This window comes from Cannabis sativa, chromosome X (assembly GCF_029168945.1).
Source record: "Cannabis sativa cultivar Pink pepper isolate KNU-18-1 chromosome X, ASM2916894v1, whole genome shotgun sequence".
Taxonomy (NCBI): Eukaryota; Viridiplantae; Streptophyta; class Magnoliopsida; order Rosales; family Cannabaceae; genus Cannabis; species Cannabis sativa.
Window position 1 is genome coordinate 82,077,260 of NC_083610.1, and position 14,900 is coordinate 82,092,159.

Sequence of the window (14,900 nt, forward strand, 5' to 3'; positions counted from 1 at the left end):
TTTAGAAGCCTAATGTATGCCTAAGAGTCTGAATAAGACTTTGCATTACATTTGTTTCAGGATCGTTAAGTAGTATCAGAATAACTAAAGTTAAGACCACTTTATTTTTCATACAAAGTGATGAGGTATCTTTAAAATACTAAAAATTATATTCATACATATTTTGTTAAGATGAATTGACCATCTGGAAATATAGTTAACCAATTAGATTCTAATGTACTTCACTGGTTGTATTTATTCACGTAAATCAATATTTTATTACGTCCTTAAGATTACCAGTAAGTTATATTGTAGAGAATCTTGATTGTTATTTCCACTATAGGTCGCATTCATTTATTGTTTTGAGGATACATCTCGTATGATGTATTATAGAGTTTCATAGTAGGCCTAGAGTTCAGAATTACAGTTTCATTAGGCCATTAAGAAAATTTTGCGATAAATTCAGCTACAATATTTATGGCTAATAACTCTAAGAGTACTGGTCGAAGCTAGCATATCGACATTAAGTATTTAGCCATAAAAAGGCGTGATAAGTGGTCATTAATCACGCAAACTGAATTGGGTGATCGCATAGATCCTTGACTAAAGGCATGCCGCAACACAAATTCAAGGATCATAAAGTAAATATGGGATTCAGCTTAACCCATATGCGCTTTTTTTTATTTGTACAACCAAAAATTATTTAATGAAACTCTAATTTCGATATTTTCTCATATTTATGTGCACCTTAATTTCATCTGAGAAAATTATCGTAAGAAGGACTCAGAATAAACATAAGGGTTAGGGTTTATTCGCTTAAGTACATTGCCACATAAAGTACATTGTTATATAATAAATATATTGTAATACATGGAAGATAATACTCGACTTATAATGAGGACATGTCGCTATGATTCGTATGTTTATTATATAATGAGGAACGTTTGGGTTTGAATGTTTTAGTTTAAATGCTGACCAAGTGGGAGAATATTAGAATATTTCTAATTAAGGAAATAAAATAATATTATTGATTCTGATAAATGAATATTTTATATTCATTGAATCTGGACAGAATCAATTACGTAATATTCTATATATGGTCAGATTTCTATATTCATTACCTGATTTGATTTCCTGAATTAATTGTCAAAATATTCTGACAATTAATGTGGCACAGATACTGATGGAGTATCTCACCTATAAATATAGGGTCTCGGTCCCCGAGCTCCTCACTCATTCTGTTCATAACAGCAAATTCCATCTAAAGAGAGTTGAGAGAGCAAGGAAGCCCGATTACCCACATCAACCAGTTTCCTTTGCAGATCAAAGCTTATGTGGGTTTGAAGCTCAAGAATCAATGGCTGGAGGTATTTCGATCCTTAAGTTATATAGTGTATATATTTTTTTTAATTCCGCATTTTATATACACATTCATATATTTCAGTTTATACATATAAATTGTCTAACATATATAGCTTTAGTTGAGCATGAATTGTCCATTTGATTTTGTTTTAAGTTTAGATTTTACAATTGTATTTGAATATATGTGGATCTTGAGTTTATCGGGTTAATTTGTTGAAAATATATGTTTACTGATTTGCTCAAAACAAATATACATAAACACATATATTTTGTTGAGTCTATCATGGAGTGCTATGAGATTGATGAGAGACTTCAAGAGAAGAATGAGATTACGATGGCTGTTCAAGTTTCAAAAAAAAAAAAGTGAGAAGTGGCAACTTGCATTGTGAAGAAAGCTGGAAGCCCAACTGAGATGAAAGTTGACCCAAATCTAAATATAAGGTTATGATGTTATAGATGATATTAAGATAAATTTAGAGAGCATTGTTTTGTTATAATATTATTTGGAAGCTATCATATTTCTTATTTTTTTATATTCTTTCTTTCATATGTCCAGTTATATGCCTGCTACCCCTATTCTTTATAATTTTATTATTATCGGCTCGAGTTAAGTATCCATAGTAAGTGTGTAGCATTATTATTTTTTAAATATATTTCAAGCTAATCTCCAGGGGCGGAGCCAGAACTAAAGAGTTGGGGGGGCCAATATCAGACAGTGCAATATACAATAAATTTAAATTTCGGTGACTTTAATACCTTTTAAGGATGTGTGTCAATTATAAAAAATACGACATTTTTAAATTTTATACAATAATTTTTTTTAAAAAAATGAATCAAATCATTAATTAAAAATAAAATACGAGTGTTACGCTAAAATTTGACGGAGTTTAATTTAATATTACCAAAATTAATAATGATATGTAATTTCTTAAGAAAAAAATACTCATATTGATTTTAAAAATAATATAATTAGTTAATTTTATTACTATTTATTAAATAATTTACTAAATATATTTTTAAATTAAAACAAATTAAGTAAATCTAATAAAGTAGTAATATAATAATTTACTACATTATATAAAATAAAACTGCATATATTTTCTTAATAATAAAATTATATTTAAATAAGTAAATACTAATTTTAGTTCTTTAATATCTTCATATAATTATATATATATATATGTTTAGTAGTCTAAACTTTTTAAAAATTGAGGGGGGCCACAGCCCCTATAGGGGTGTATGTGGCTCCGCCCCTGCTAATCTCCATTCTCCTCTTCTCTTTCTTCAAATTTTAAATTTGACTTTTCACTATTGATTTTCAAATAACCCCACACACTAATTAAAATTAGTTTTTAAACAATTTTAAATTATATGATTATTTATTGAATCTTTCTCAATTAAATTATAGAGCACCTAACATAAAACTAAGTATACGTGCCTTGCACGTAACTTTCTTCTAGTATATAGATAAGTGTGAAGAGTTAGCTTTCTTGAGAAACCAACGACACCTCACCATGTAATATTAATTGCTCCCCTTCTGTTCTTCTTCTTCTTCTTCATGGGTCTCTTTCTTTTATTTTATTTTTTTCATAATCAATACACTTATTATCTTTTTTCTCACTATCTTCCTCCTTAAGTTCTCTTACTCTCTCCATTACATATAAATTTTTATTTTATTTCTTGTTCAGTTCTTCTTCTTCATCTTCTTCTCATTTTTTTAGTTTTTCTAATTTTTAGTCACACTTTTGGGGGGAAATAAAAGAGTGATTTTTTTTATTTTGATTTTCTAGATCTGTTCTTGCAAATATAGGTATGGTACTTCAAAGAACACTAAATCAAAAATACCCTCAATATGTGTTGGAGAACTCCGACTCTAATTTTGAGTTTGAGCCAAAGTTCCAAAGTCTCCCAAATCTGATAAGGTTTTTTTCTATTGATCTTGTGTTGTTTTAGGGGCTTTTTCAAGTTGATTATATTTCCTATTTCTTTTTTTTTTTTCTTGCATGTTTTTTTTTGTTAGTCCTATTTTATAGTTTTCTGTTTGTTTGACTCTGTGTCCTGTTGTTGTTTTGGTTTTATTTTGTTAACTCTTAGGGAAAGAGTAAATACCAAGTGAAGATTGTTCAATCAACTGATCTGTTTGAAGAAATAATTAGGAAAAGGGTTGTCGAGGTGTGTCATTTCATTATTTTAGCTTTAATGTTTTTTTATGCTTGTTTTTTATGTTCTTTTTTTTTTATTATTTTAGTTTTGTTTTAGTAGTGTTTTCTTGTGTTTTTTTCTAGGATGGGGAATCCAAGTACACTTGATCGGAATTCTATCATTCCAGAGTTTTTTATGCTTGTTTTTTATGTTCTTTATTTATTTATTTTTTTTTTTTTTGTGTTTAGTAGTGTTTTCTTATATTTTTTTTATAGGATTGTCACATTCTCTTGAAATAATTATGTTCTTTTTCCCATTGTCAATTTCTCTTTATGAGAACTGGTATAAATTCCATGTCCTGTCATTTTTTACAATATTTCATTTATGTGGCCTTTTTTTCATATTAAAACAACAGTAAAATAACACTATAAAACAGTAATTTGTTGTTGATTTAGTAATTTTTTTTCTTTGCCAGATTTTATGGTTTTTTCCTGGTGTTTCTATGATTCTGGTGTTGATTTTTCCGTCCCCAACCACGAAGGAGAGATGACGTTTTGTGTTTTGTTACTGTTTACAGTATAAAAGTAAATATATTGGGCATGGACAGTATAAAAGAAATAAAAATGGGTTGGACAGTAAAAATATAAAGTTTGTCGTGTCACAGTATTTTTGAAAACATTTGATAAAAAAAAAATATTTTTGTAAGTTTCCCTAAATATATGTTCTACTCTAAGAAGTAGAATTGGCTATTGGGCCTCTATCTTTAATGAGAGTGGACTATTGTTAATGGGCCAACCTATAATCATTAGAGTGTTGCCATGTGCCTCAAATACACTTAATAAAACCGATCATTCTATTATAGTCCTAATTGCATAATCGATATTATACCATGCATCTAGTTATCCACATGTGCTACAATCGACTAGGGGTGTTCGCGGTGCGGGTAGTGCGGTTTTTGACCATTTTTTTAAACCAAACCTCACATGCGGGTTTTTTTTTAATTTTTCAAATTGCACCCACATCGCGAAAGTAAAAAACTGCAGAAACCACACTGTAAAAAATGGTGCGGTGCGATTTTTGCAGTTTCTGCAGTTTGGACTATCACCGATAATTAAACTATCACAAATACAACAAAATTCAACACTTGTCAAAAATACCATAAAGCTTAAAAATAAATATGAAAAAAAGATTAAGTTTCAATAATTCAATAATTAGTAGGTTTTGGGTTGGACATTCACATATTGAACCTAAATAAATATAAAAAATGGTATTTTTATAATATACGGTGTAGTGCAGTACGGTTTGAACTACATATTAACAATTCAAAACCGCAAATCGCAAACCGCACCGCACCGCGCGGTTTAGGAAAAATTCAAACTGCAATCGCACCGCAAAGAATTTCAAACTACATTTCTTTTGCGATGCAGTGTGGTGCGGGCAGCTTGAGCGGTTTGATGAACACCCCTACTATCGACACTGTGTGAGCAACACTTAATTATGTAAGTCCATATAAAATATTCTAACATCCTCCTACTTGGACTATATAATTACACGAATATGTGCTCACTAAGCAATAGTGTCAACACACAGAAATCTCAAGAAATACTAAAGTCTATAAAACTAATTATGCATCATATTGTATCGATAAGATACAAATATAATACATTATGATACATTCATATAACACAATGATAACTACTGATCTAGATCCACTCGATCATAGCACCGAAACTAAGACACTGGCTCGCATCAACAAGTGTGCACACACAATATTAAAGAGTTACCCATAATAGAGACGGAGTCAGAAAGTATTAGTGAGGGGGAAATGTGTAAAAAATTGGGGGGGGGGGGGGCAATAAATAAATTTTTAATGAAAAATCAATAAAAAAAAATACAAAAGTATAACTAAAAAAAAAGTAAGAAAAAAAAAATTGAGGGGCCTTGTATATAGATTCGTCCGTGAGAATATACATGTATTCAACAACTAATGGCAATCTTTTACATGTATATCATACATGAAAATAATGAATTCCACTCATTAAATACATTTTTGGCTTCTAACAATCCAAACAAGAAATGACTTCTTAGTACATACGTTCAGGTAAGCCGTGTCATTGTAGTCATTTACATGTTGTCTGTAAGTGCGTGTTATGATACTAATAGAGGATCACACAATTTTCTCACTATATATAGAACGTTATCACCATTAATGGAGCAATAATACTCTTCAAGTTCTAAGAGAAAGATATGACCGTGATATTTGTGACATAAGTTTAGTAAATTCACAAGAGAGTCAACTACTCTTAACATTGAAATAAAATATTGCAGTTTAATATATAGTCAATGTCCTCGTAACACGCCACACACTCTACCTTTACAAACGAGGAAGCTCTAAGTGTCCACACAACACCTAATCACAAAATAACTCCTCTTACCATTATACCACATGTGTGACAGAGAAAGTTGTAGGTGTTCATTTTAATTTGACACTTAATTACAAAATAGCTCCTCCTAGAATCATGAATACTTATAAATGGATTTTATCATCCATATATCTTTCCAATCGATATCACTAAAATCAACTACTATATGTCACGATGTTGGTTTGTCGATTGCTAACACAACCTTGGTACCATAAAGATGACACTCATTAAGTACTCGACATGCTTGTAACAGATATCACGATAAGAATGCGTATACTTGAGTAAGTTCTAGGTTGCCTTCAATAAGCTTATATGTGAGATAATCTCAAACTTGATCTTCGTCATTACTAATGTATATGGACTTTATCACACTTTTAAACTATTTAAAGATTCTTAATTAAATCAAAACATTAATCACAATGATAATTAGTTAATGTAAATTATGAGATAATTTAGTCTACCATTGATCTCATCACAAAGAATCTAAATATTTAGACCATTTAAGCTTTATCAATAATTCTTCATCTGACATGTATTATCAAATAACGACTTAATTTGTCACCAAAATAGATTAGAATCATAATGACCAATGTATTATATCATTATAAATATAGCATTGCTCTCACTGATCTCTCATATAGTGTTGACTAACAGTAATATTTCGAATTGACCATTTTCAAAATATTACAATAATCACTATCTTGATGTCCTGCCCCAAAATTGATTTAATCCATTGAACTCGGGTGTCCATGTCTAGAGGTGTTCATTGGATCACATTCAATGTTTTTAGGCCTATCCAGATCCGATCCAATCATATATTGGATGTTAGATTTTACCATCCGATCTGATCCAATTAATTTCATCATCCAATCGATCCAACATCCATTGGATGTTGGATTGGATCGGTTCTATCCATTGGATGTATTTCATATATATTTATTTGTTTAATTTGGGTTTATCTAATATTTTAGACCTAGTATTTTTTGGATCGAATCAGATCATCCAATATTTTAGATCCAGTATGTATTGGATTGGACTAGATCCATCCAATCTAAGAAAAAAAAAAGTAAAACTTTAATGTTAATTTTCATATATACATATAGATTTGATGTATAACAATATAAAATCTATCTACTCATCCAAACTAAATAAAAATACTAATTAGTTCGATTGGATGTTGGATGTATTGGATTTTTAGATACCCCATCCACCATCCGATCCGATCCAATTGGATATTTAAAAATAACATCCAATCCGATCCGATCACAATTAGATATCCAATGTTTGGCGATCGGTTGTAATTGGATTGGTCGATTCTCATTGGATTGGATCGATTTTATGCACACCCCTATCCATGTCAGTTACCTTCTCAAGGCTTAATCAAGCAATTCAACAAGACTAGATCTTTAAATAAGAATTTAGTTCTCACATCCTTATATATTGATTTCTAAATAGTCCCCACTTTATTATTCAATAATATTGCAAAAAAAAAAAAAAAATCCATTGTTGGAGTGGAGACTAGCTATAGGTTTTAATTCACCTTAATTTGATCATCAAACAGTTTGTTCTTCACATGAACCATCATCAAGAAAAATCTATCAATTGTCATGTGATTAAGCATAAACTTTCACGCTTGATCATAGCTTGAAAATCGTGATATAACCATATCAATTCTCTAAGTAAAGATTAAGAACTGCTGATGGCTATCGCTTAGAAATTTAGAGGTATATATAATTAAACTTATCTCGTGTATAGAATTACAAGTCATAAAATTTTCTCAATCCTTTAACTTTATTTATTCACATATAGAGTTTCTTACTATGTTCTGGCTAATTATAGGGTCGACAATAATCTCAGTGAAAATAAAACAAGAGATTAATCTAATTATTTCTTAAATAATCTTTTGACATTTGACTAATGTCAGCATAAAACTCTAACATGACTACATTTATTTACTTATAACAATAATATCTAGAAGAGACAGACGTATACAACTTTGTATTGTCAATAAAATCTTTGAGATGATCATCTTTTCTTAGACGATTAAAATGCAAGAATGTCAAATGCAATTCTATTGCCTATATTAGAGTTGATAAATACAAATTATTATCTAATCACAACATTAATAACAACATTAATAAGCATATTCAGAATAAAATAATATGATATATTGAACCTCAATATTCTGAGAGTCACTACAAAAAGACTTAGCTCATATGATCTCTTTAGAAAATATCTAACATAGTTGTGAATATAGAATTATGTTTGTGATTATATTAGTTCATACAAGATTCTAATATCTTTCCCACTTGGACAGATATAATCAACAAACACCATATTAATCTCTATCATACAATATGCAGTTAAAATAAATTATGTATGATATCATATCGATAAGATATGTATATTACACATAATTTAGCTTGGGAGACATTCAAATATAATAACAACAATTAAACCAAGATGCATGTAGTACAACAATTACGACTATCTATCAGTCTTGTTGTATCCTTGTCACTTTGAGAAACAATACACATAAGAATTGACTGCATATCATTATGCATGTTTAGATTAGTCACTTTAGGTATTTTCTACTATTAAAGCATTTTAAAGCATAAAAGCTTTTATACTTTGATGAGTCAAAAATTTGAGAAGAATGTGCTCAAGATAATAATACATGAGAGATCTTAACAAAAGAGTAATAAATACTTGATATCTCTCAAAACTTGCATGCAATATAAATTAATCCTTGTGAACAATCGGGTTGTAAAACTATTCTCTATAATTATAATAGTCATTAGCGAACCATGTGTACTAAAATTGAATAAATCAAAAAACGTATATCCTCTATTCTTTCCATTTCTCATCCAAGATTATAATTAAGCTATCAAAGTCACAATATGAAAAACTTTGTTTAAACTTGAATCGATCCATAATTGTTGCCTAAATATAGGTTAATTATCCTCAAACTTACTAGCAACAATGATATGATATCGAGTACACATTCATTAACCAATTATCTTGAATTCACTATATTTATAGACATGCACAATTAACACAATTATCTCTTTGGGATAGACAACGATAATCATACATCCATCGTCAATTTATTCAAAATATATCCACTTATGATTTATGTCTTATCTTGAACCTTAACCATAAGAATATCGTAATAAAAGATTCACAAGCTCCACCAAAACTGCTATTTCTAGCCACAAAACCAATGTACTTGTCTCTTGAACTCATCATTGCGAAGCAGACATAGGAATATCACTTTGATACTTAGGGAATTTCCTAAACGAATTTATCCTCATAAAAGTTGTCATATAAGGATTGATGGATAGATATATACCTCATTATAACCAGCTGACACCCATCGCAATACTCTTACTGAGCATGCAATAACTTGACATCTTTTAAATTCAAATGTAATGTCATAATTTTTAGATTTTGAGGATTACACAATCTGCTCATTTCCTTAAGTTTCTTGATGATCCATCAAGAGAAAAGATCATGTCATGCTAGAGTCGTTCAAATAAAATATATGACTTTTATGCAGGATAGGAGAACTACTTCAAATGTCATAATCAAATTCATTTAATTAGCTACTGACAACTCTATAAAAATAGAGTTATTTAGCTCTTTTTGTACATTAAATTAGTTTTGTTCTCAAGTATTTTTAGTTTATTTTAGTAGTCTTTTTATTTAGTTTTGAATAAAATATTAATTTTAGTTCCTTATATATTAATTTTCATAATTTTGAATTATTTTATTTAGTTTCCCATTTTATAAGTGCTAATCTCAAAGTTGTGTATTTTTGTAAAAAGATTAAATGTATATTTTGGACTTATTGTCAAAATGGAGAGCAATGATGTTAAAGTCCATAAACTCACTAAAGCCCAAATATCCTACACTTAACTCACTAATTGATTTGTTATGTTTATTGGGCCTTACTTTACTAGTTAAAAAGTCAAAAAAAAAAAAAAAAGACAAATGAAAAGAATGGGCTGATCATTATTTTTCTTTGGCAAAAGGGTTTGGCATAATTGATGGGCTTATTGGCATTTGATATATATGATAAAAGAGCAAGCAGGCGTGAATTGACAAAAAAAGAGGCGAAATATTCTCATCACTTTGCATTTTTAGGCCTATTTAATAATTCTGGCTCGTTTTCTTATAGTTTGTGTTTGTTAACTTTTTACATATTTTCATCACTTTATTTTATTTTTGTTGAAACCAATTTGTCAGTAATTAGTTTTGTAAATTAATTTTTAATTTTCATTCCCTGTGGAGACGATACTCGATTTATCACTTTATTACTTGTTGACGATTGCGTGCACTTGCGTATATAATTTTCACAACAAGCTTTTGGCGTCATTGCTAGGGATTGACTTAGTGAAATTTTATTTGTGGAACTTAATTGCTATCAATTTGGTTTTTGTTTTCATTTGTTTAATTTTATTTTCTTGTTCTATTTTACGCTTTGTTTGTCTTGTTTTGGTTTCTTTTGCAAGGTGCTTGAGATGTCTCATTGACAAATCCTTATGAATTTTGTTCAACATGACTTGGAACCCTTGTATGAAGCACGGTGGAAATACAAAGCATTTCTAATGAGGTTTCCATATCATGGGTTGTCCAAAGAGTGTCAATTAGAAATATTCCTAAATGGGTTTAATCTAAGCACACGAGAATAGGTAGAAAGAGGATATGGTACCACCAATTTCTACCAACTATCAATCGATGAAGTCTATTAGATGTTCGAAGACATGGCGGAGTACAGCGAATGGTGTTGTAATTGTCCAAACAATGACCATGTTTGGGAGGACAACTACAACAATTTAGAGCTAAATTTTGACACTTACACTCAAAGACCAAATGATGAGAAATTGGGGGATTTTCAAGAGTTCAACATAGAAGAAGAGCCTTATCAAATGGCTCAACCAAGTTCACTTGAGGTGTTGATGATGGAGTTCATGGCAAAAAATGATGCCTTAATTCAAAGCCAAGCTTCATCCTTGAGAAAATCGGAGAGTCAATTTGAGCTTTTGGTCAATGAGCTGTGTGATAAACCCCATGAAACTTTGGGCATTGATATGAAAAATTCAAAGGAGGAAGAAGAAAGTGAAAATGTCATGTTGAGAAGTGGTGATGAGTTGGAGATGCTTGGGAAAAGTTTTGAGAAATTACAAGAACCCACCTCAATCCAAAGTAGTGAAGAAAAGGATGAGGAAGCAAGCATTTCAAGTTTGTCAATATTTGTTGCTGATCATAATGCTGCAACATTTTCACAGCAAAATCACCCAAATTTTGACAAAATTCAGCAACAAAATGTTTACATTCCTCAACATAGTGAGTCATTAGTCATGGAAGCCTAAGCCTATATAGATTCTTTTTGGCCACTACCTCATCCTCCACTATTGGCATGGTACCTTGGCATCCATCATGTGCATTCATTGAATGAATGAAACTTGTCTAAATGACATGTAATAATTTGAGAAAAGGCATTTCACACACACACACTTGGAGTAATCAAAATTAGAATGAAACTTGTTCTTGAATTTTTCACAATTATTGGACAATCTTTATATTTTTCTCTAAGATATGTTCATTAATCAATCTTTAAGGGAAATTTGAAGATCACGAACTTTAGTGTCATATTGCCCATTGTTTTACTTTGATTTTTATTTCTTTTCTTTTTACTTGAGGACAAGCAAAGTTTTAAGTTTGGGGTGTAATAACTCTATGAAAATAAAATTATTTAGCTCTTTTTATACATTAATTAGTTTTATTCTCAAGCATTTTTAATTTATTATAGTAGTCTTTTTATTTAGTTTTGAATAAATATCAATTTTCATAATTTTGAATTATATTATTTAGTTTCCTATTTTATTGTCAAAATTGAGAGAAATGATGTTAAAGTCCATAAACTCACTAAAGTCCAAATATGTTACACTTAATTCACTAATTGATTTGTTATGTTTATTGGGCCTTACTTTACTAGTTAAATAGTCAAAACAAAATAAAAAAAAATAAAGGAAAAGACAAATGAAAAGAATGGGCTCATCATCATTTTTCTTTGGCATAATTGAAGGGCTTATTGGCGTTTGATATAGCCTTTGATATATATTTTTTAATATATATATATGGAACACTTCTTAATGGGTATTACCCATATATATATAAAAATCTTAGTAACACCAGCTTTTATTATCCTAAAATTATCGATGCAATCTATGTTTTTGCTATTTTTCACGCAAAGTGTTTCAAATTATTGAGATGACTTGCACTACTTGCCAAGTGATGAATTGCATTAATATTGAAAAAAACATATTTCATAGCATAAATTTTAACAAAGAATAATAGAGTAAAGCACCAAAATCAAGCAAATATTGTTTGGTGCTCATAAAATGAGGATTATAAAAAGAATTTTTATAAAAAACTTTGATCAAACTTACCATATTTTTAAGTAGAAAAAAAAAAGGACAAAGAATTCAATTAAGAAAGAAAATAAGAGATTGTGTGGATGTATTTTCAGTTTTCAGTTTTAAAATTGTGTTTTTAAAAGTGAGAGTAGAAAATAATTTTTTGTCATTTTAAAAATTTAATAGTATTTGACTCAGGTTTTTTAAAACTATTTTTAGGTTTTCATTTTACTAAGAAAAACTAAATATTCTACACCATACCATATCATGAACCCATGTTACCCCAGACCTAATCACAGACCTAGACTCGAACCCGAACCCCAGACTCAACACAAGACCTCGGACCCAGACTCTGAATCCAGCACAAGACCTCAAACCTAGCCCCGGGTTCAGGGTCTGGGTTCGAGTCCAGGTTTGGGGTCCGAGTTCGGGTCGGGGTAGGGGTCCAAGTTCTGGTCGAGGTCCGAGTCCAGGTCTAGGTCGGGTAGGGGTCTGGGGTGAGGGTCCAGGTCTAGGTCCGGGGTTCGGGGTTGGGGTCAGGTCAAGTTAGGGTCCAGAGTCTGGGGTTAGGGTCCAGGTCAGGGTCAGGGTTTGGATCAAGAATTATGTTACATAACCATATTTTATATAAAATAGATATATTTTTTTCTTAAAACAAACAAAAAAAATTATGTAGGAAATAAATGGTCTCAATCATTTGTCCAGTTATCATCTGCCATGTACAAAAATTCCTTTTTGTTATTCATTATCAATTGAATAAACAGCTAAATAAAGTCTCTTCAAAAATATGTTCAAAAAAAAAAAAGTAAATAAATAAATGGTGACTAATGACTTACTCATTGATTGGGGTTGAGTTGATGAAAGAATACCCAAATAAATAAATCAAAGGCACAGAAGAAGAATTGAAGTGAAGTGAAACATGAGTGTAGCTCCTCAATCTGCTGGGCTTGGGAATGGGAACCTTCACAATGTGTTCGTCTATGGCAGTCTCATGGCCGACGACGTCGTTCGTCTTCTCCTTAACCGTGTCCCCCTTTCATCCATCGCTCTTCTCAACGGCTTGTATGAATCTCCTTCTCACACTCTACAAATTTTATCCTTGGCTTTTCTATTCATGTCTCAGATTTTTCTTTTTTAGTCAAACCCAAATTTGATTTGGGGTAAAAGATTTGATCTTTGGGTAAATAAATAATTTTAATTTATTTGGGTTGTGATTATTGAATCGAACTTTCGTTTTCAGTCATCGGTATAGTATCAAAGGACGTGTTTATCCGGCTATACTACCAGTGGAGAACAAGAAAGTCTCTGGAATGGTTTGTTGATTTCTTTAATGGCTGCCCAGTGACTGTTTATCACTAGTGTTTATATAGCTGTATTTTATTTTCTTAAACATTCAGGCCTATTGACTGGTGTTACTCCCTTTTCTTAGTTTTAGTGAAAAATAGTGTTTTATTCTTGTATTTTTCCTTCATGCCATTCAGTGATCCAAACAGTGGTCATGCTAGTGTAAGATCATGTTCATTTTGGGGTACCTATCAATACTATATAAGTTGTGGAAATTTGCGTTTTCATGAGAAAATTTGTATGCAGGTTTTGAAGGGTATCACAGAACCTGAGCTATATATCTTAGATGCATTTGAGGATGATGAGTATGAAAGACAAACTGTTGAGGTTTCATTAGAGGTAAGTGTGTTATCAAAGTAGTCACTATTTGTTTCTTTTAAGTTGTGTACATGGTACATGTACATACATACATTCATGCTTCTTTTTTGCTTGATTGAATTTTGATAAGAACCTGCCTCAATTAATAACAAACCAGCAGTCAACACTAGAAAACCCAGCAATAGAACAGTAGCCAGTGAAAGGAAACAGGACTCAAGTTTCATACAAATTATCTGAGCCCTTAGGCCCCTGTGATGCAGAGAAATAACCACTTAATTCTTGCATGCCTTTTATACTCACCTATTTATACTTTCCTATTCCCACTCAAAAGCTATCCCTTCACCAACAAGCTTCTAATAATGATAATGCATTTTTATAGATTTTGTCCACAAATTGAGTTGAGACTTGAAAGAAGCACTCCAATTTTTTGCAGGATAGTTCTGAAAAGTTGCAAGTTTACACTTACGTTTGGAGCAACATAGACGATCCCAACTTATATGGAGAATGGAATTTTGAGGTAAAATTCTGTGTGATCACTGTTTTCCACGACCAATGAAATTTTGAGTTTTGTTAATTTATAATTATTATTGTGGTTTGTTAAAAACTAGGAGTGGAAACAACTACACATGAAGGAATTTGTTGGGATGACCAAGGGTTTTGTGGAAGAGCTGGACCTGCCTGAGTCGAAGACAAGAGTTTCTACATATGAATCTTTCTATAAGCAGCAGGAAGGTGACGACAACCATCCTGCCTACTCCTAAATCTATTTATCTTTTCTATTTCAGATGTAAACCTACTATTACTATATATGAATTGATCCCCTGCCAAACAACATTTAAGCTTCTAAGAAATAAATGATCCTTCATCAATTTGTAATTTAAAACGATTATGTGAAAAGTTAGGACTTCTA

General features: G+C 30.8%; 1 protein-coding gene across 1 annotated transcript; it reads left to right on the forward strand.

Moving 5' to 3' along the window:
- Positions 1-13,097: 13,097 nt before the first annotated feature.
- LOC115700267 (AIG2-like protein D) lies at positions 13,098-14,873 on the forward strand. The gene is made up of 5 exons (XM_030627838.2): positions 13,098-13,390; positions 13,569-13,641; positions 13,919-14,011; positions 14,424-14,507; positions 14,599-14,873. The coding sequence occupies exons 1-5, from the start codon at positions 13,248-13,250 to the stop codon at positions 14,749-14,751; spliced, it is 546 nt and encodes a 181-aa protein (XP_030483698.1). The 5' UTR covers positions 13,098-13,247; the 3' UTR covers positions 14,752-14,873.
- The last annotated feature ends 27 nt before the right edge of the window (positions 14,874-14,900 follow it).

What these genes read in the sequence shown, in the direction of transcription:
- LOC115700267 (XM_030627838.2), top strand. Translation starts at nt 13,248, where the DNA reads ATGAGTGTAGCTCCTCAATCTGCTGGGCTTGGGAATGGGAACCTTCAC. An exon ending in ACAAGAAAGTCTCTGGAATG is followed by an intron (nt 13,642 to 13,918) that starts GTTTGTTGATTT and finishes ATTTGTATGCAG; the next exon opens with GTTTTGAAGGGTATCACAGA. An exon ending in CTGTTGAGGTTTCATTAGAG is followed by an intron (nt 14,012 to 14,423) that starts GTAAGTGTGTTA and finishes AATTTTTTGCAG; the next exon opens with GATAGTTCTGAAAAGTTGCA.